At 44.0% G+C, this 22860-nt stretch overlaps 1 protein-coding gene across 1 annotated transcript in view; it reads left to right on the forward strand.

Annotated features, from left to right (window-relative positions):
• TIMM17A (translocase of inner mitochondrial membrane 17A) overlaps window positions 1–14153 on the forward strand; it is a 28095-nt gene extending 13942 nt beyond the window's left edge. The window contains exons 4-6 of the mRNA XM_005311016.5: window positions 6226–6354; window positions 7641–7751; window positions 12171–14153. Coding sequence (XP_005311073.2) covers window positions 6226–6354; window positions 7641–7751; window positions 12171–12241 — 311 coding nt within the window. The 3' untranslated portion in view covers window positions 12242–14153. The remainder of the gene's footprint in view (window positions 1–6225; window positions 6355–7640; window positions 7752–12170) is intronic.
• The last annotated feature ends 8707 nt before the right edge of the window (window positions 14154–22860 follow it).

Raw genomic sequence — 22860 nt, forward strand, 5'->3', positions numbered from 1 at the left:
ATTCTAACAGCAAGTTGTATGTTCTGGGTAATTTTACTTCAAGAAGGAAAAAGGAAGGAATATTGACTAGATCTTGCAAGAGGAAAAAATGGAAGGAAGAAAATGCATTGATGGCAGCAGACTCCTTGAAGAGCACAGAAATTGGTATTGCATTCTGGAGAAGCTATTGTTGCTGTTCATCGTGCCCTTCTTAAAATAGAGGACTTAAGTCTCCTGTTTTTATTTTCTTGCGTTAAGCTTTTAAGCATGAAAGCACTTTGAAATAAAGATCAGAGGGGTAGCCGTGTTAGTCTGAATCTGTAAAAAGCAACAGAGGGTCCTGTGGCACCTTTGAGACTAACAGAAGTATTGGGAGCATAATCTTTCGTGGGTAAGAACCTCCCTTCTTGCATCTGAAGAAGTGAGGTTCTTACCCATGAAAGCTTATGCTCCCAATACTTCTGTTAGTCTCAAAGGTGCCACAGGACCCTCTGTTGCTTTTGAAATAAAGAGGCTTGCAAGAAAGTATACTCGGTGAGAAGTGCATCTTAACTTCTCTGAACTGAATTTTTAAGGTTTTTTGTTTTGTTTTTTTAAAATTTGCCTTTCTAGAAATCTTGCCAGTTGCATTCTGCTGGCAGCTGCCATGCAGACTAATATTAATCATGTTTTGGAGATGACAAAAGCAGAAATAAGATACTAAACTGTCATACAGCATTCGTTTATGATTTATGATTTTTATGTATTAGCAGGACTGTTGTAAGCAAGACATGAGAAATAGTTCTTCTGCTGTACTCTGCACTGATTAGGCCTCAACTGGAGTATTGTGTCCAGTTCTGAGTGGCACATTTCAGGAATGATGTGGACCAATTGGAGAAAGTCAAGTGAACAGCAACAAAAATGATTAAAGGTCTAGAAAATATGACCTATGAGGGAAGATTGGAAAAAAATTGGATTTGTTTAGTCTGGAGAAGAGAAGACTGGGGGGGGGAGAGATGATAACCGTTTTTAGGTACATAAAAGGTTGTTACAAGGAGGAGGGTGAAAAATTGTTCTCTTTAACCTCTGAGGATAGGATAAGAAGCAGCAAGGGTGGTTTAAGTTGGACATTAGGAAAAACTTCCTAATGGTCAGCACTGGAATAAATTGTCTAGGAAGGTTGTGGAATCTCTGTCATTGGAGATTTTTAAAAGCAGGTTAGACTAATACCTGTCAGGGATGGTCTAGATCAGTGGTCTCCAACCTTTTTACCCTCAAGATCACTTTTTGAATCTAAAGACAACCCAGGATCTACCCTGCCCCTTCTCCGAGGCCCAGCCCCTGCCCCTTCCCCAAAGACCTGCCCACTCCATCCCTCCATCCCCCCCCCGTTGCTCGCTCTCCCTCACCCTCACTCACTTTCAGGGGGTTGGGGTTCGGGAAGGGGTGCGGGCTCTGGGCTGGGGCTGAGGGGTTTGCAGTGCGGGAGGGAGCTCTGGGCTGAGCCTGGGGTAGGGGGTTGGGGTACAGGAGGGAGTAAGGGGTGCAAGCTCTAGGAGGGAGTTTGAGTGCAGGAGTGTTGGGGTACAGGAGGGGGTGCAAGGTGTGGGACCTGGAAGGGAGTTTGGGGGCAGGAAGGGGCAGAATGTTGGAGTGTAAGAGGGGGTATGGAGTACTGTCTCTGGGAAGGGGCTCAGGGATGGGATTTTGGGTCCGGCCTCCCACCGGGCAGCACTTACCTCCGGTGGCTCCCAGTTAGCAGCGGGCACAGCCAGGCTAAGGCAGGCTCCGGGCCTACCCTGGCCCCACACTGCTCCCGGAAGGGGCCAATGTGCCCCTGCAGCCCCTGGGGTGGGAGGGGCACATGCCTCTGTGCGCTGCCCCTCTCTGCAAGCACCGCCCCCGCAGCTCTCCCAGCCAATGGGAGCTGTGGGGGCGGCGCTTGCAGGCAGGCGCAGCGCATGGCGGAAGACATCTGTCCCCGCGGGGCTGCACTGGTCTCTTTTGGGAGCGGCGTGTGGCTAGGGTAGGCAAGGAGTCTGCCTTAATGGCAACCACACTGTGCCACCGGAGATCGCGATTGACTGGGAGATCCTCTAGGATCGACCGGTTGGTGACCACTGGTCTAGATAATACTCACCCTTGCCTTGAGTGCAGGGGATTGGACTAGAAGACCTCTTGAGATCCCTTCCAGTCCTACACTTCTATGATTCTATGATGGTTCCATTGGCAGAAGGAAAAAAAACCTTTAAACTGTTAAATTTATAGTTAAATACTAAAGATCCTCTGATCACACTGCTCTACAGCCAAAATGCTTCTGAAATAAATGTAGTCAAACTTTACTAATTCTGGGTCACTGAGAACGAAAATAATGCTTAAAATTGTTGATTGGCTCTAGTTTTCAAGATATGCTATTGGGTCAGTATATACGACCCTTGACTTGGGAATGGCGGAGGATAAGTGAGTTATAAAAGGAAGGGATCTCAATTTAAACCAGAAATGACTAAAATACATCTTTGACTGGATCTATGAATAAATCTATGACTGGGTTTGGACAGTACTTGCTTTTTAGGCAAAACAATGAATGATGCAATCTGAAGCTGGTATTGCGTCATACAGGATATGAATTGCATCATGTTATTCCTCGAAGTCATGGATGATGCAATCATAACGAAGCTTACATCACTCTGCTGAACAAATTGCCCTATATCAGCTCTAGAAATCATACAGTGTCGTGCTCTCTTATTTGTCAGTGTTTGATTTTTGCAAAGGGACACATTTCTGTTTAGCCAAAGTGAGCAGAGATGCCTCGTACTTGTGTGAACAGTGCAGATAACTTCTGCTATGTTTGTGGTGAAGTGACTTTTGCATCACAAAAGCGCAGTATAACCACTATGGTTAAGAAAGCCTATCACCTTTATTTTGGCTGCAAAATTGGAGATCAGGACAAGAGGTGGGCCCCACACATATGCTGCAACACTTGCGCAACAAATCTTCGCCAGTGGTTGCACAGGAAAAGGAAATCTATGCCTTTTGCAGTGCCAATGATTTGGAGAGAGCCAACAGATCATACCAGCAATTGTTACTTCTGCATGGTGCCTCCAGTTGGGAAAGGTGTGTCAAAGAAGAAAAAGTGTACTGTGTATTATCCAAACATTCCATCAGCTATACGCCCAGTACCCCACGGAGAAGGCCTGCTGGTCCCTGATGCACCAGAATCATTCTCACTTGAGTCAGACGAGGAAGAGGATGAAACTTCTGGTCCTGAACCATCAATGTCACAGGACCCACATTTTCTCCCATCCTCTTCCTCTGAACCACACCTCATAACACAAGGTGAACTGAATGACCTTGTCAGGGATTTGGAACTATCCAAGAGTAAGGCAGAGCTGTTGGGCTCCAGACTACAGCAGTGGAATCTCCTGACATCTCAAAAATTGTAGACCAGTGTCATTAAGCCAGAATTAGTAGGATGGAAACTCCTTTACAATCACTGATATCACCGGTCTACAATTTTTGAGACGTCGTCTGCTTCAGAGATAAAATGTGCTATTTATTATGTATTTTGATGTGCTGAATTCAAATATGACAATTAAAACAACTGATTGGCTACTGTTTCTAAGATATTTAAGTTTTTACATTTTATGTCGATGTATTTTATGTAGATAGTAGAGTTTTAATCATAAATTATAAACCTAGGTCTTTTCATGTGTTTATGGTTGCTTTACATATTTCACCTGTCCTGATTTTTAAAGTGTTACAAAAACAGCAAAAGGGTTATATAAATAAAATTTATTATGAAACAAAAAGCAAAAAACTATTATGTACATAGTTTAGTCCTATTCGGTGTCTACTCGGCGCTTCTTGGCTTGTCTCTTGTATTCATTAAATGGAGCATCTCTTGTCACTGTCCAGCAATAGTCTGCAAGCATTGATGGGTTCCATTTGCCCTGATAGCGTTTCTCCATTGTTGCAATGTCCTGGTGAAATCGCTCGCTGTGCTCGTCGCTCACTGCTCCGCAGTTCGGTGGAAAAAAATCTAGATGAGAGTGCAAAAAATGCATCTTTAGTGACATGTTGCAACCAAGGCTTTTGTATGCCTTGAGGAGGTTTTTCACCAACCACCTGTAGTTGTCTGCCTTATTGTATCCGAGAAAATTTATTGCCACTAACTGGAAGGCTTTCCATGCCGTTTTTTCCTTGCCACGCAGTGCATGGTCAAATGCATCATCTCCAAGAAGTTCACGAATCTGAGGACCAACAAAGACACCTTCCTTTATCTTAGCTTCACTTAACCTTGGAAATTTTCCACGGAGGTACTTTGAAAGCTGCTTGTGTTTTGTCAATGGCCTTGACAAAGTTCTTCATCAGACTCAGTTGATGTGTAAGGGTGGTAACAAAATCTTCCTTGATTCAACAAGTGGTGGATGCTGAACACTTTTCCTCCCAGGTTCCAATGACTGTCGGAGTGGCCAATCTTTCTTGATGTAGTGGGACTCGCTTGCACGACTATCCCATTCGCAGAGAAAACAGCAGTACTTTGTGTATCCAGTCTGCAGACCAAGCAAGAGAGCAACAACCTTCAAATCGCCACAAAGCTGCCACTGATGTTGGTCATAGTTTATGCACCTCAAAAGTTGTTTCATGTTGTCATAGGTTTCCTTCATATGGACTGCATGACCAACTGGAATTGATGGCAAAACATTGCCATTATGCAGTAAAACAGCTTTAAGACTCGTCTTCGATGAATCAATGAACAGTCTCCACTCATCTGGATCGTGAACGATGTTGAGGGCTGCCATCACACCATCGATGTTGTTGCAGGCTACAAGATCACCTTCCATGAAGAAGAATGGGACAAGATCCTTTTGACGGTCACGGAACATGGAAACCCTAACATCACCTGCCAGGAGATTCCACTGCTGTAGTCTGGAGCCCAACAGCTCTGCCTTACTCTTGGATAGTTCCAAATCCCTGACAAGGTCATTCAGTTCACCTTGTGTTATGAGGTGTGGTTCAGAGGAGGAGGATGGGAGAAAATGTGGGTCCTGTGACATTGATGGTTCAGGACCAGAAGTTTCATCCTCTTCCTCTTCCTCGTCTGACTCAAGTGAGAATGATTCTGGTGCATCAGGAACCGGCAGGCCTTCTCCGTGGGGTACTGGGCATATAGCTGATGGAATGTTTGGATAATGCACAGTACACTTTTTCTTCTTTGACACACCTTTCCCAACTGGAGGCACCATGCAGAAGTAACAATTGCTGGTATGATCTGTTGGCTTTCTCCAAATCATTGGCACTGCAAAAGGCATAGATTTCCTTTTCCTGTGCAACCACTGGCGAAGATTTGTTGCGCAAGTGTTGGAGCATATGTGTGGGGCCCACCTCTTGTCCTGATCTCCAATTTTGCAGCCAAAATAAAGGTGATAGGCTTTCTTAACCATAGTGGTTATACTGCGCTTTTGTGATGCAAAAGTCACTTCACCACAAACATAGCAGAAGTTATCTGCACTGTTCACACAAGTACGAGGCATCTCTAGAAATGTGTCCCTTTGCAAAATCAAACACTGACAAATAAGAGAGCACGACACTGTATGATTTCTAGAGCTGATATAGGGCAATTTGTTCAGCAGAGTGATGTAAGCTTCGTTATGATTGCATCATCCATGATTTCGAGGAATAACATGATGCAATTCATATCCTGTATGACGCAATACCAGCTTCAGATTGCATCATTCATTGTTTTGCCTAAAAAGCAAGTACTGTCCAAACCCAGTCATAGATTTATTCATAGATCCAGTCAAAGATGTATTTTAGTCATTTCTGGTTTAAATTGAGATCCCTTCCTTTTATAACTCACTTATCCTCTGCCATTCCCAAGTCAAGGGTAGTATATACTGACCCAATAACGTATCTTGAAAACTAGAGCCAATCAACAATTTTAAGCATCATTTTCGTTCTCAGTGACCCAGAATTAGTAAAGCTTGACTACATTTATTTCAGAAGCATTTTGGCTGTAGAGCAGTGTATTTGGGAGGCATTTTGTTGTCTAACACAAAACAGTAAATATTATTACCCACTTTATTGGGTGAGTAAGGATATTTCCTGAATTTGTTTATGTAATGTTTTAATCTAGTTTTTGTGAGTTTGGGTATATTTTAAGGCTCAAAAGTAAATTTCCTAAAATATTCCAACACAAAACTTTATAATGTGGCTGGAGTATAACTTTGGTTACTGTGCTTTAAAAAATTTTTTCCCCCCAAACAGGTAGCTTTGCAGTCTGGGGTGGTCTCTTTTCCATGATTGACTGTAGTATGGTGAAAATGAGGGGTAAAGAAGATCCATGGAACTCAATCACAAGTGGTGCCTTAACTGGAGCCATATTAGCCTCAAGAAGTAAGGAACTACAATCTGGGGACAATGGGTATTGAAAAGCCTTTATATTTGAAACTATAAATATCACATTTTTGTGTCAGTCAGACATTTTAGTGATAATCAGATAATTAGAAAGAACTTCATTTATCTTTTATGGAACTTTGGAATCCCGTATACCTAAAAAGCAATATTAACCCTTTTTGTTTTCTATTTTTAAGAATATAGTATGTTATAATTGTCTTGACTGTTTTATCAATAGTGGCATAATACATTCAAAATGGTTATTTAAAGATCTTTTAACATGGTGGATTAGAGTTTACTTTTAAAGTTGCAATACACCATTTAGGCCCAATTCAGGAAGTATTCTCAATAGTCCATGGGACCTAAACATGTTCTTAATGCTCTCCTGAATTGTTCCATTTGTGAAAATTGGAAGTAGAGCAGTTAGACCTTCTCAACAATGTTTTGTTGAGTGTATTAATGTTGACAACACTGTGTAGTTTGAAAGGGTTTTTTGTGGGTCTTAATGGACATTGAAGATCTAATTTTGTGGATGACAAATTAAGCATGGATAGTATTATTTTACATTTGTTTTTATCAATACAATATTCTAAATAGTCTAAAATTTCTTAATGGTAAAAATGGTCTTTAATCTAGATAATAGTTGAGTTAAATACGTCCACGAATGACAACTTGGACTCCATCTAGTAACTGCAGCACAGAATCTGGAGACTAGACACTTTTGTGAAAAGGGATGGACTTAAGCATGTGCTTGAGTTTTTTGATAGGCCACTGCCAATACTATGAGGAAGCATTGTGTAGTGATTAAAGCACAGAACTAGGAGTCAAGATTTGCCACTGATCATCTGTGAAACCTTGGGCAAAATACCTTCTCTTTGCCTTCATATCTCCCTTTGTAGAATGAGGATAACAACACTACAGCACCTTGCACAATGAAGTTCAGGTCCATGACTAGGGCCCTTAGGCACTACTGCAATGCAGATAATAAATAGCACCTAACTCAATAGAGCATTGTGAAGTATTTTGAAGTCTGTGGATGGAAGGTGCTAGAGAAAAGCAAACTAAAATGACTGTACTCTTAAACAGTACTAGTACTATCTTGTTTCATCAGGGACAGGTATGTGTGGTAATTATAATCTTTATTTGTAATGTTAATGGTGACAAATCTACTTCATAGTCTGATCACTGGAGTGGTGGTAATTGTATTAAAAGTGATGTATAAATTGCCAATCCTGTACAAAACCGGGTTTTGAAAAGCAATCTGTTTTGTATTTTGACATTTTTAGATGGACCAGTTGCCATGGTTGGGTCAGCTGCTATGGGAGGAATACTTCTAGCTTTAATTGAAGGAGCTGGTATCCTATTAACAAGATTTGCCTCCACACAGTTTCCAAATGGTATGTGTTCTACACTTCAGATTATAGTACCTCAAAATGTTTATAATGCTTTGTATTCTGAGAAACACTCAAGTACAACAGTTTATGGGAAATGAAATGGCTAGATTCCTTTTTCAAGTATTGAAATACCAGATTCATTTTCTAGGATGTCTTTAGGATTCTGATTTTCTTCATTCTGTATTTGTCTTTCCAATGTATAGTTGTTATGCAGATTTAAAAATAAATAGGTACTGTAGGAGTGAATTTGTCTGTTTACACCCCTTCCTCCAACCTTATCACATTTTGTACCCTTCTCATCTTCCACATTAATTCACACATAGGCAGGTCAGCAGAACAGATCTCAGTATATAAGTAAACTTTGTCACAAATGTTCATGAGAATGGCTTTTGCCCTCCAGATAATAGTCTCTCTTCTGTGATGCAGTTGGTCAGGTATATTCAGGAACCTGATGAAAAAGAAATGCAGATTAATGTGGTGTAATATGTAATATTACAGTAATATGATGTGGTGATGCCTCAGAACAATCATCATATTTGGTTATATGGCATACCTAAATCACTGCTACATGTTCATGGGTGAGAATAACAGTTCAATAGTTGTGCAGGCTTTGTAGTAAAACTTTGGCAAATCTGCATTCATTCTTGAGGGCACAAATTGGGACAGTGGTTTTAGTCCTTACTGTTGTGCTGCCCTTGCAGCCTTTAGTCTGCTTGTATTGCAGGGAGTCCCCTCTCTGCCAGTTTCTGGGAGGAATTGCTATGTGGCAGAAAGCCAACTTGTCACACTGCAGCAGATCAGTGGAACTAGTAACGCAAGCAGGAACAGCACAGTAGCAGGAATTAAAAACTGTTTTTCCAAATGCTATATGTGGGGTGGGGAGTAGAGAAGTATCCATCCAAGCTCAGGAGGGACCTAACCTTATGTTGGAACATGGTCGGCATTGAGGGTTTTAAGGCACAGTTGTAGTGTTGGACTCTAGGAAGGATGTAGATCAGTTCTGGGACTCCAAAGGGAGGAGAAGGAATCAGGTATTAATTCAACGAGTAAATTCCAGCGGCATGTGGCAGGTGTCCCCATCCATTTTTGCTGTGTCAGGTCCAAATAGCACATCTATGCTGGTATAAAGTGTAAATGTTGTTTAGTTAACAAGATGTGTGCTTTTCCAAGAACATGAAGGATCATTGTCCCTGATAATTAACATGCAGCATCAAAACATAAATAAGATTAATTTGGGAAACTTTTCCTGTTTGGTTGCAGACTAACATAGACAACAGTTCATGTTCTAAAGGCTCTTTTCTACTGGAAGGGAGCTAGAAACAAACCATTTTAAGTTAAAGTTTGGGAATGTAATGTGAGGACCCCAAATCTCTTGTTTCAGTGACTGTGGAGAACCACTTTCCCTGATTATATTCTGATATTGCATGATATTCCAGGCTATCTAATTTACACTTGGTCTCTGCCACCTCATCATTAGGAATATAGCATTCCTAGATATATTTGGCCTGTGTTCTTGTATTTGAATAATTTTCAGAGGAAGGACAGTGTAGTGTTTATAGCAGCAGGACTAGAAGTCTGTTCTCATTTCTTCCTCTGACTTACTGGGTCAAATCAGATAACCTGTCTGCCTCAGTTGTCTCATCTGTAGAATGGGGATAATACTCATAGACAGTTACGGTGCTTAAAGTATTGGGGAAAGGATTATTAACCTTGAAATCTTTTCTCTGTGAAGTTTTCTTTGCAACTATAATAGTGAGAGACTATCTCTTTAAAACAAAATGAAATCTGAGACTCTGGTTAATTGAGTTTGTAACCAGTTATTTACATAGCTGGCTGTAAACATGGCCTGGATTGATATAAAACATGTTTAATACCTGGCTGGTATCCCTGGGAGTTACATGTGCTGGTCTTGCCAGCACCTGATGATGATGCATGGTTATGTTTCTACAACAAGGTTATAAAGTTTTGCAGTGTATACAGAACCGTCCATCTGTGCCTGTGTAGTATTTAGTTAGGTTTGCCAATCTTCCTCCTTCCCAGTTCTCTGTGCAGTAGGACATCCTAGAGTGCACTGATCTCTGTATTGCTGGTTCCACTCTGTGCATGTCCTCTGAGCATTCTGTCTTCTAATGAGGCAGTCTAGGATAGCTGCCTAGATTTCCTCTTCTTCCGCCCCGCCTCTTCTCTCCCCCCCGAATGCACTGAGATGATGAGATAAACAGGCAAAAATGTTGTTGTGAAAAAAGCTGATGTGTGGACATACCTGTTTGTTGTAACAAAGTCATGGGTACCTTTCACAGCCTGGGTATAAAAACACTGTTGCACATGCAGTGTAGACTGGATCTATGTAACAGGCCAACCTAAAAATAAAACACAATTGCCCCAGCTTGTTGTTATGGGGGAAGCACAGACTGTTGTATAGATAAATCCCTGAGAAAATCACAATTATTTTTTTTTTTAAACCATGGCAGCATCATGGAGCAATGTTTGTATTTTATGGGGTATGTATGGCAGCAAAACGACTTTTCCAGTAGCAGGGAGGCAGAAGTGAGCATCCCTGCTTCCACCTCCCTGCTGAGGCTGCAGCTGCTCATGGGAGTTAGCAGACTGTTCCCATCCTGGTCCTGTCCTGGGGAGTGGGGAAAGGGGACAGGGTGAGAGTGTCTCACCATATGCTGCTGTCCAGCCCAGCCTGAGGTAGGAGTTGGCATCTAGCTTGCCCTGCGCTCAACTCTGGACCAGGCCAATTCTGCTGCTTTCTGTTGGAGGGGAGCATCACTGGAAATGTGGCGATTAGGAGCCTCAGCCTGCCCCACAGCAATCGGGCCCAGGGGGGAGACTGTAGCACCAGCTGGCAAGGAATGAGACTGGGAACCATCCCTGCACCCCAATTCTCCTGACTGCGGTCGGCCCTCTCACACACCTGCTTGTGTTCCAAGAGGCGCTGGCACTGGCTTCAGTTGGTGGATGGCTCCTGCACACAGTCTCCCCTGGGCCTGTTGGGGACCACTGTGGGGTGGGCCAGGCTGGAGCTCCTAAAATGATCAGTGCCACTCCCTCTGTCAGCTGCGGTGTCCTGGGCTGAATCTGAGCACAAAGCAAGCTCTGGGCCATGATCCCTGCCCTGGGCCAGGCTGAACCAGCTGCACTATGCGGTGAGGCGGCTGCTCTTGTTCCTTGGGATAGGACTGGCCCACCACCTCCCTGTCCTCCTCCAGTGTGGGGCAAGGCCTGCTAACCTGCAGTGAACAGCTGCAGTCTCAGTGGGGAGGAGCTAATTTCACTATTTCCATGCAGTCTGTGGAGTTGTGACTTACACAGGCCTTTAGGTATAGTACATTAAGTAAGACACTAATTCCTGCTGACCCGGTATTTCAGCTTCTGTTCAGTGGCATTCTTATTAGTGTCTCCAAATTATCATAAATTTTCCTCTTTGATCCAGAATTGTTTTGTAAATCATGTTTCAGAGTGGTAACCGTGTTAATCTGTATCAGCAAAAAGGAGTCCTTGTGGCACCTTAGAAACTAACAAATTTATTTGGGCATAAGCTTTCGTGGGCTAAAACCCATTTCATTGGATGCATGAAGTGGAAAATACAGTAGAAAGATATATATACACACACACACACACAGAGAACATGGAAAAAATGGGTGTTGCCATACCAACTATAACAAGACTAATCAATTAAGGTGGGCTGTTATCAGCAGGAGAAAAAAACTTTTGTAGTGATAATCAGGATGGCCCGTTTCCAACAGTTGACAAGAAGGTGAGAGTAACAGTAGGGGAAAAATTAGCATGGGGAAATAGTTTTTACTTTGTGTAATGACCAGTCTTTATTCAAGTCTAATTTAATGGTGTCTAGTTTGCAAATTAATTCCAATTCTGCAGTTTCTTGTAAATCATGTGAGAGTTATTAGTGAAGGAGCATTATCTGTTTACCTGTCTTACACTGCATGTGTCTAAATAATAAAAACATGTGCATGTAGTGGTCAGAGCCAAGTCCTAGAAGTCAGGGGTCCATAGTAGTATTCATTCAGCTACACTGGCTAACTGATATTGGGCAAAGTGCCTAAATCCCATTGGAAGTCATTGGGATTTAGGCTTCTAAATTTATGCAGGTAATTCTGAAAATCTTTCCTTTCATCTCTCTGTACCGCATGTCTCCCGTCTGTAAATGGGGATGAAAACACATAACCGGCCTTGCACGAGTGAGGCTTTATTTTAGTGGGTACAGCTCTTTGATTTCATTGAATGAAAGAGACTGTGTACATGGAAAGCCTTCTTTATTCTTGGTCCTGCTAATCCAGAAAGGATTTATGCAAACAGACAATACTTTGAAAGTGTATCTTAATATTTTGTCATAAATCACTGTTCTATTAATCTTCCTTTTGCTTTAATTAATTATTTTCTTCCCTTTAACAGGCTCTCAATTTTCAGATGATCCCTCCCAGTTGCAGCCCTCCCCATTTGGAGATTATAGGCAATATCAATGATTACATTGTTCTACTGTTTCATATTGTACATGTGAGCTGTCATTTATAAAATGCTGGAAAACCAAGATACAGAAAACTGGAAGTGTACGGTAGACCTCTTTGTGCAAACTATGGCAAGAGGACACTTAGCACTTTTTCATTGTAAAGATGCACAAGAGAACTTTTAGAATATCATAAATATATTTATTCATCATAGGATTCCATTGTTGTAAAGTTGATATGTCTGACATAACACATTAATGCTTAAGATGAGGACCAAACAGAATGCTGTACTACTTTGGATATGGAATGAAATGAATTTCTCTGAAGTGTGGTATTAACAAGAGTGCAATTTAGTCACGGAATCCGTGACTTCAGCCAGCACTGGCCGGGAGCTGCAGGGTCTCCTGCCGCCTGTGAAGGCAGGGAGATGCAGGAGCCCCCTGCTGCTCCTGGCCACCACAGGCGGCGCGGGGGATCCCTGCAGCTCCCGTCCACAGCAGGTGGCGTTGGGGATCCCCGCAGCTCCCCGCCGCTGCAGTAGCAGGGGGAACCCCTGGAGCTTCCGGCCGCTGTGGGCAACTGGGGGAAACCCCGGCGGCTTGGAGCCGCCAGTGGAAGGGGACCCTGGAGCTCCCAGCCCACCTGCAGATGCCTAGGCTCCCAATGTTGTCATGGATATTTTTAGTAAAAGTCAGGGACAGGTCATGGGCTTCCGTGTTTTTTTTTTTTTTTTTTTTTTTTTTTTTAATTATTGCCTATGACCTGTCCCTGACTTTTACTAAATATATCCATGACAAAATCTTAGCCTTAGGTATTAACTATTATTTAACCATTAACAATAGAACTTATCCTCTCTCTTCACAATCAGTATCACATTTAGGTCATAATACTGAGCATTTCCGTTTATTTTAAGAAAATTCATTCATCTACATGAGTTCCAATCAACACTCCTGAGGTGAATTTTGGGGAGGATATTGTGTGTTGAGCCAATGAAGAGTAATACATTTTTTTGTAACTCTTTGTGCCGCATAAAGTATTTCTCTCCACACAAATTAAATCCCAATTATAAGTAAAATATCTTGCTTATAAAAGGTGCCTGTTCCAGAATTCTCTTCCCTACAGGGCTACTGTGCCTTGATTACTGACCTTACTCTTAGTGTTACTGGTGTGTAATGCTCAAAATACTTCAGAAGGAAAGTTCTGTATTGATGAAAGTGTGCCATTTGCATTAATAAAAAGTTACTGATTTCCTCAGGTGCAGTTGGAAAGAAAATATTTTTCTTGTTTTTGAACATGGGCCGGACTTCAGTGATTTGCATGCTTTTATAATGCATAAAAGTGTTTGCCTTACTCCACTGCTCAAAGATGTGATGGTAGTGTGTTACAGTATGAGACCGCAAGGACTTCATTATTTTTACAAAACTGTTTTACCATACTAGTATATGAAATAGCATAATAAATAATTAAAATGACACTACATCTCTGTGTTGGGTGGGGATGAGAGACTCGATTTTGTGATGCAGTATCCTTGGGTTTTGGAACTTTAGTTACGAATGTTTGAAATGTAGTAGCTTGCACACTGGATCTCTTTCTGTCATTAATGGGAATTAGTGAGGTTCGACTGTAGCTTATAGCTCATTTGAGCAAGAAAATGTAAATACATAGTGTCTATAATGCATATTTTTTAAATCTTTCTTGTCTGTGAGTCTGAGCCTTGAAATGGGTCATTTTTAAAAGGATTGGAACAAATGCTGTACTCAAATAAGCACAGTGTGTTTAGTCAGCCATATCTTCTTTGTGGATTGGTACTAGTAAGTGATCATGCTTGCTTAAATAGAAAAAAGAATGTCAGATAATTACAATGTATCTAAGATGCTCATGTACAAAATGGGAAAAAATAGTTTATAATAAATATTCGTGCAAATACCAAGTATGTGGAGTGTAAGATATATTCTGAATTTTAAAATCTCCTTCCTCTTTTTAACTGAGCTTTGTGATGATCAGTTGTGCAAAACACATTTATTTTTGATAAAGCAAGACAGAAACTAAAGGTGGACTGAGAACTCATTCCCAAAGTACTGAAGTTTTTTGCTGACTGAGGCCATAGAAAAGATGGTTAACACCTCATGTACCTGCTCCTTAGTGCCTCATGACTGTAGGTGGTGGAGTATACCACCATCCTTTCTGAAGCAGCATGGCTTCATTCCCATTGGGAACAATGATAGATAATGGCCATCTTTGCAAAGGGCAGCTTGTGACCTTAGTCCCATTGTTAGAGGGCAGTTCTTTGGGAGTTCTCTAAAGATTTTATGTACCCACCTCTGCTGAAGGAGAAACTCCCAGCTATGAAGAATAGGATGGAAGGTTATTTTTGGTCAAACGCTTCATAAATAAACCCAACCAAACTGAAAATCCATGAGACTAGAGCTACTCAACAGGAAGAGGAGGAAAGTGGAGTGAGCTATGCTGTGTGAGTGAGACAAAACTGCCAGCTGACTCGGGCTCTAAAAGCTAACATTTTATAAAATTGACTTCAGGTTGATGTTTCTAATCTGAAATTATATCACATGGTTGAATTCTCTTTGGGTCTCTTGGTTACTGTTCCATATATGAACAATTTAATAATTAAAAAAAGAAACTCAGTCCTAAACTGATGAGTGGAGTTAAGGCAGAGTATATATCAATGTTTTAAAAAAGTCTTACAGGAATTCATGATTTTAAGGCTAGAAGGGACCACTGTGATCTTTTAGTCTGGCCTGCTGCATACAAAGGCCACAGAATTTCACCCCATTATCTCTGCATCGGGCCCATAATTTCTGGTTGAGTTAGTGTATCATTTAGAAAGACATTCAATCTTGATTTAAAATCGAGAAGGGTAACTTTAAGACAGTAGTTGACCACTACAACCCATTTGAGAAGCCATGGTGTGTGATGTGGGAGAAATGGGTTCTCCTCCTGGAGGAGTGTGATGCGGGGATTGGAGAATGAGCACCTGTTCTATATCATGTGAGGCTGTGGCATCTGCTCACAGGTGGGGCCCTCCCCCCACCATGCCTGCTCCAAACTGGGCTGTGATGGGCCAGATAAAATGAGCTGCTGGTAGTTGCCCATTCCTGATGAAAGACTTCAAGTGATGGAAAATCCAGTATATCTTTTGATAATTTGTTGCAATGTTTAACTAGCCTCACTGTTAAAAATTTGCTCCTTATTTCCAGCATGAATTTATTGACCTTCAGCTCAGGTCCCAGAGCAATGAGGGTGCAGCAAGTCATGCTTCACTGCAAACCAGCCTCCCAAGTAATTACCCAGGGCTGCAGGCAGGCTCTGCGCTAGCTAGTTTGGGTCTGTCTGGTCACGGTGTGATTGCAGTGTAGACATAGCTTTAGCTACATCAAAGGAACTCATGGTCAGTTTATTGTTCACGGTGACCTGTAAGTCCTTTTAAGAATCACTTAAAGCCCCCCACCTATCCAGTATGTGTGCCCTATATTCCTTGTTCCTAAATGTATGATCTTGCATGTGGTGGTATTAAAACATCTTTTCTAGAAAAATCCAGCATAAGTGAGTCAGATTGCTCTGTAGAACTGACCTGTATCATTATTTACCCCTCCACCAATTTTTGTGACCCCAGCAAACATATACCAGCAATAATTTTATATTTTGTTCCAGACCATTGATAAAGATATGGAATAATGTTGGACCAATGATTGATCACTGTGGGACCCTATTAAAAGCCTCACCCACTGATTGATTCTCTATCAACATTTACTTTTTGCAATGTATCAGATTTTAATCTGTTTAATGTGCACTAAATTGATATGAATAGTCTGATTTTTAACTGGAATGTCATGCAGTCAGATGCCTTACAGAAGACTGCATACATTGTGTCACAGTTACATTTATCTACCAAATTTGTAATCTCATGAAAAACATCAGGGTTGTTTGACAAGTCCCATTTTTGCATAAAACTATGGTGCTTGGCATCAATTATGCTGCCATCCTTTACCTCTTTCCTGAAGGCATCTTCTATGATACTTTCCATGATTTCATTCAGGATGGATGTCAGGCTCACCAGCCTGTAGGTATCTAGATTGTGCCATTTACCATTTTAAAATATTGGCATGAGATTGGGGAATTTCCAGAGGACTGAAAAAATAACCAGTGTTCCAAGATCTATTAAAAATCAACATTGGTGGTTCACAGAATTTATTGGCCAGTCTTTTCAAACTCTTGGGTGTAGGTTATCCAATCTTGCCTATTTAAATATGTTTGGGATGTGTAATTATCCCAGAAACAAAAATTATAAAGGGAGATTTTAAATTTAAGGTTAAATTTAAGAATCTAAATATGTTAAGGTAGGAAACTGCCTAGCTGAGATATCCATACCATCTCAATTCTACCCTGTGGTTGGTTGGGGGTGTGTGTGTGTGGTGTATACACACACCCTGGCTCTAATTTATGTCTATGAGTAACCACAATGGATCAAGGCCAAAACAGCAAGGAGGAAGTACTGTCAAATAGTTCTTCAGTAGCAGCCCCCTGTCTATGAACAGTTACAAGCCCTCCAGCAGCAGCTCCTGGAGTGTGTCACACAGCTGAAAGTCTTTGGGGGGCCAGTCTGAGACACTTGGTGCTGGCTTTTAAGAGGATGACCCCACAGGGGAGAAGGGAAGTTCCTTATTGCCATAACTAAAGGCTGGGGGGTCTTGCATTGATACCCAAAAAACTGCAGCCAAATCTGAAGGTTTGTGAAGCAGGGATGGTGGGTGTTCCATGGTAATTTGGGGGTGGCTTCCACTTTTGATGGTAAAACAAACTTTTTGAAGGGGACTGCATCTCCCAGCACTATGAATGACTGCTTCTGGGCTCAACACAGCCTAAGAGCTGGGGTCATGAAATGACTGCTTCTGGGCTCAACACAGCCTAAGAGCTGGGGTCATGAGAGAAGAAATGGTATTGTTGAGACATGCACAGACCAGTAGTGCTTCACCCCCAAGGAATCTTCTGGACTCTGCACAGGCTGAGGCAATGCTAGGAGAAGGGTGTGGCAGTTGCCTTCTCTCCCCCCTAATGAGTTGCTCTTGGAGCACCTGGTGGGCAGAGCATGTCGGGGATTTGCTGATGAAGGGACAAAGGTCAGGAACACAGTAACCTGCTGAGCTGTCTCCATCACACCATGCATTCTTAGATATTTGCTTATCCCACTTGAGTACATCAATTGCTCTGGATGCCCCCTCTCCATGGCCAACCCATCTCACCCTGCTGAAGTAAACACCGAGAGTGATCCCATTTCTGCCAGCAGGACTCAACTGCCCCACTGCCCACACTAACATGAAGACCCTGTGGATGGACAGACAGGGGCAGCCCTGATGCTGAGCAGAGGTGAGGCCATGCTCTGGGCACATATACATGGGACAGCCTTTGCTGCAGAAAATGGAGGTGCCAATACACCCCTGCCACATGCCCAGTGGGAAGCCAGCAGGTCACACCCACTTGGGCATCACTCTACCAGGACTGGAGATTAGCAGTAGATGCACAGGTAAGAAAGAGCACTAGCTTTAAGTGGGGAGATGCAGGGGGTGGATGAGACAAATGCACTGACACTTCTCAAGCAAGCTCCTGCTCCTGGTAGCTATAGCATAGACCAGGCTGAGGTGCTCCTCTAGCTCAGTTACAAGTAGGGGCAGACAAGTGCCCACTCTAGGCCACAGCATGCAATGGTGGCAGAGTGCCAAAAGCTACCAGAATAGAGACGGCCATAGGGCTGAGAGCAGTGTGGGAGAGGATCAGAGTTCACTGAAAGCTAGGGCCCAAGTGGCAAAGCACCTTCCTTGCCTCCAGCAAAGAAGCTATCTGGCCCATTGGCTAGGGCAGGGTTAGACCATGCCAAGGTGCAGAAGGGCAGGCCAGTTGTGCCCATAGCCTGAGCCCTGCCTCTGGCAGAGGATGTTAGTTAAAAATACCAGTGTATATTGGGGTGGGTGCCAGGTGACCCTGTAGCTTGGGCTGACAGAGGATAGGCCTGTGCCTGAGCAAGCCTGGCCTACAGCTTTGGGGAGCAAAGCAGCTTGTGGGGCCTTATAGATCAGGGCAGGAGGCCCCAGAAAAGTGTCTCCGGAGGAGAAGGGACAGAGTACAGCAGCATGGGAGAACCAGGGCTCCATCACCTGTGGGGGACTGTGGCCTGGCAGCAACCAGCACCCTCTGCACAGCGGCAAGGGCAGCCCAGGGGCTGGGGGGCAGTAGTTCAGGGACAATGGAAAGGATGGGGTGGCAGGGAGACACCCCCCACCCTGGGAGTCACTTATGTACCCTACCAGTGCTTCAGGGTAGGAGCCTTGTCTCATGATATCACCCAGTCTGTGCTGTCCTCACTGGTGTGGCTATACAAAGGCATTGCTCACACCTGCAACACGCAGGCTGCATCCTCTCTATGGAACTCAATGGGGTGACATGGGGTGGAGCAGCCTGATGGACCATGGTCCTGCTCGCAACACTGGCAGAGTCGGGGGTGGAAGGGACATGCTGTACCAGCCTCAAGGTTAGTGCCCCATGTGCAGAGCAGCACTGGGAGAGGCTGTGACTCAGGCAGGCCCAGACTGCCCCATGGTGTAGCTGGGGCTGCACTGGGGCTGTAATGCCCCCAGCCCACCTGTTGGGGCTAAGGTAAACAACACTTGCTCTCATGCAATTAGGTATACAGGAATGGCCAGATGGATCATCCCCAAGGCCCACCTAGCCCAGTGGTCTGTTGCTGCCCAAGGCCAGAACCAGCTACTTCAGAGGAAGGTGTAGGAACCCTGCTGTAGCAAACAGCGTATATTCTGCCGCATCTCACCCTCCCGCCCATGAAAGTCTCTGTGTAATCAGATCCATTCAAGACCTGAAGCAGAACGTTTTAGCTCAGCCAAAACTTTATTTTTAAAGCAAACTATTCTAACACTTGTCATTAGCCACATACATGCCCAAGCTCCCTTTGAGTATTGCTAAATAGTAACTTCCTCTAGCAGTGAGTTCTGCAGTTTAATTACATGCTGTGTAAAAAAAGTATTTCCTTTTATCAGTTTTGAATTTGCATCCTTTTAATTGCATTGACTGTCCCTTTTCCTTATGGTATGACAGAGAGAACAGAAGATCCCATTCTCCCTTCTCTTGACCAGGCATTAGTTTGTATATTTTTAGCATGTCTGCTTCTATTTGTCACCTTTCTACTGTAATAATCCCAGGCTTTTCAACCTCTCTTTGGAGGAGAGTTTTTCTAAGTCCCACTTCATTCTCCTTGCCTTCCTCTGAACCCCCTCTGCTGCTTCAATATCCTTTCTGAGCTGGGGGACTAGTACCACACACAGTATTTATTTATATAATGGCATTATAATATTGAGTTGACAAATGGAGAGTGAAGAACTAATGAGTACCACTCAGTACCACCATAACTGGGATCCGGATTGTCTAAATTCGGCCTGCTGTTTGCTGCTTTCGTTTCTCCCCAGGGCTCTCTCAGCGTGCAGGACAACAACAAAGCAGCATTGTTCCCCAGTTCAGAGGCAAATGACCATACCTGGGGTCTCAAGAACAGCCCTCTGTAGCTGCAATGCAGTGAGCAATGCTGCATACCTACTGAATGGCTGCTCATCTTGTGCTGGCCTGCCTTTCCAGACTCCACACAGCTGACTCCAAAGCTACCGAATGGCTAAAATATGTGTGATGTCTCCCTAAACCCTTTACAGACTTTTCTTTTACTTATACATTTCTGTTTTAGCACCTTACTTTATATTGCTGAACCTTTTTCCCTCATTACTGCACCACTTGTGCAGTTGCTACTAATAATGATATTCTCTTTATTACTCTCCATCCTGTTCCTTTTACCGCCTAATATTTTGTGTGCTTCGTTTGGCCACAGCTGCACAGTGAGATGGTGTGTGCAGTGAGGTGTGCACTGGGATGAACCAGTCTTTTTCCTCAAGTGACAGTTAATTTTGGATCCGCTGAAGTGTGTTCATAGCTTCCAAGGCCAGAGGACCTAGCTGGGCATATCTGGGCTGGCCTCCTGTATAACACAGGCCATGGGACTGTCGTGACTTCATTCCTGTTTGAACTTGAACAGAGCTTTTAGAAAAACAGACAATCTTGATTTAAAATTGCCAGTGATGGACAATCCACCATGATCCTTGGTGAGTTGTTCCCATGGTTAATTCCCTCACTGTTAAACATTTGCACCTTCATTCCAGTCTCAATTTGTTTAGCTTCAGTTCCAGTCAGTGGATCGCACTCTGCCTTTGTCTGCTCAAACAGAAGCTCATTATCACATTTTGGGTCCCCGAGAAGGTACCTACAGACTGTGATCCAGTTACCCTTTAGCCTTCATTTGGTTAAACTAAATAGATGGAGCTCCTTGAGTCTCTCACTGTGAGGCAGGTGTTCTAATCCTTTAATCACTCTTGTAGCTCTTTGCTGAACCCTCTGCAATTTATCAACATCCATTCTGATGACACATTTCCCCTTCAGCAGGCATCACCTGAATTTAATCTGCTATCATGTTGCTCATTCACCTAGCTTGGTTCGATCACCCTGGTGTTGCTCATGGCCCTCTAGTCCTGACCGATCTACAGAACTAAATGCTAAATTCATGTAGGTATTGCAGCACCTAACTCCCAGTGCCCTGCTACAGAGTGGAATCCTCACCACGGAGAGAATTGGGCACCTAAGGAAGGGTCCTCAGAGGCCAGCCAGCCAAGCAGGGTGCATCGGAGCCAGCCAGGGGTGAAATGCAGAGATATTTGGGTGCCTAACTCCCCTTGACAGACAGGCAGGAGGCAGCTCCCTGCACTTGGGATTCTCACCTGTGAACCCTCACCTGGAGTTGAATACCAGGCCAGCCCTTGCCCTACCAGACAACACCCAAAGCATAGGTCTGACTTCTATGTTTGGAGGGGCCAACAGAGCCGCATGAGGGGAGGCAAATCCCACACCTGCCTGAGGCTTGCAGTGCGCCCCCCCTCCCAAACTACACCTGTGACCCAGACCTTTCTGACACAAAACCACCAAGAGCCTGGCGGAGAGGGGACTCACTCAGGCTGGGGGAGAGCTGGCTTCAAGCAGGTGCTCCAAATCTGGCAGAGCAGGAATCTAACTTGGGTCTCCCACAGCCCATGTGAGTGTCCTGACCACTAAACTGGGGCACAGACACCCTCCGGCCATCCCTTGTGACAGACAGCCACCAGGTCTTAGGCATGTTCCCAGAACACCTGCAGAATCAGGCTCTGCTGCTGAGATGGGCAGGTTAACGCGAGTTGAGAATCCTGCGTCGAGGCTGGCAGGGCTGCATTTTCAGCATGAGGGGTCACGTGTTCAGCCATGGGTTGGGTCAGGCCCACCAGTGGAACTTAAGCACCTCAGGGGTTAGGGGGTAGCTCAGTGGTGTTTTTGAGAACCAACTGTCAGAGGGGCTTGAACAAACAATTCAGCACTGAAGTCTCTTTGTGGATCTAGGTGTAAATTCTGTCACCTCACATTTCCACATCATCATTAAGGGTCACATGCTCCCTAACTTCTGCAGGCTGGGTTCTCCACACATGCCAGGGGCTCCTGACACGCCTCCATTTCTCTCCCTCCCATCCCCCTTTATTTTAGGGACTCCCCGCAACTCCTCCCATCATGCTTTGGGCTCTGTGTGTGGCCACCTCCTTCCTTCCTCCCTCCCTCTCATACCAGGGGTCCATACACTCTCTCCCCAGACCAGCGGTTCTGCCCTTCTATTCCCAGGGTTCCCCATTTTCTCCCCCTACGCCAGGGTCTGTATGCACATCCACATTCCTGTCCGGGCATGCTCAGAGAACACCTGTGGGACTGGGGTGGGAAGCCCTAGTCTGAGAATGCTACCAGGGTGGCTTCACAGAGGGCTCTGTGCAGCTCATTAGCTGTAGGGTTGCATTAAGGCCCCAGCAGCAGCTCAGTCATGGGTTTGAGTGGACAGTGTAGACCTGCCCTGAGATGCTAAGCTGCCTAAGTCGCTATACCTTATGTCGCTCAGGGGAGTGTAAAAGCCACCCCCCTTCCCCAAGCGAGACAAGTGTCACGCTGTCCACAGGAGATGCTCCCCCACCAACATAGCTTCTGCTTCTCACCAAGGTGGCGTAATAATGCCGTTGGGGGTGCGCTCTCCCCTGGGCACAGGGGGTCTGCACCACATGTCCTGCAGTGGTGCTGATGTAGAGCTGTAGTGTCGACTTGCCCCAAGTAGCTTTGTGGATCTAGCTCTTTCTGCTTCTCATCCACAATGAAGGTGTGTTTTGTGTTAGCTTTTTGAATTCTAGCTTAGCCCTGCTCATTCCACTTACCTTGCCAGGTGTAGTTTATGCTCCTTTTTCATAGAATCATAGATTTTAAGGTCAGAAGGGACCATTATGATCATCTAGTCTGACCTCCTGCACAATGCAGGCCACAGATATTGGCTTCACTGGGGCTAGATTTCCACATTGCAAAGGAGCTCTTGGCTCAGATAACCTCAAGCCCCCTGACCTTTAGCCAGATAGTTTACTTCTTGCCCTGCTGCTTCTCTTTGTTCAGCGGTACACACATCTTCAGAGACTATCCTATTGTTTCCTTACGTAGCATCTATGCCACATGAAGAATTTTAC

Source organism: Chrysemys picta, chromosome 4 (genome assembly GCF_011386835.1).
Source record: "Chrysemys picta bellii isolate R12L10 chromosome 4, ASM1138683v2, whole genome shotgun sequence".
NCBI lineage: Eukaryota > Metazoa > Chordata > Testudines > Emydidae > Chrysemys > Chrysemys picta.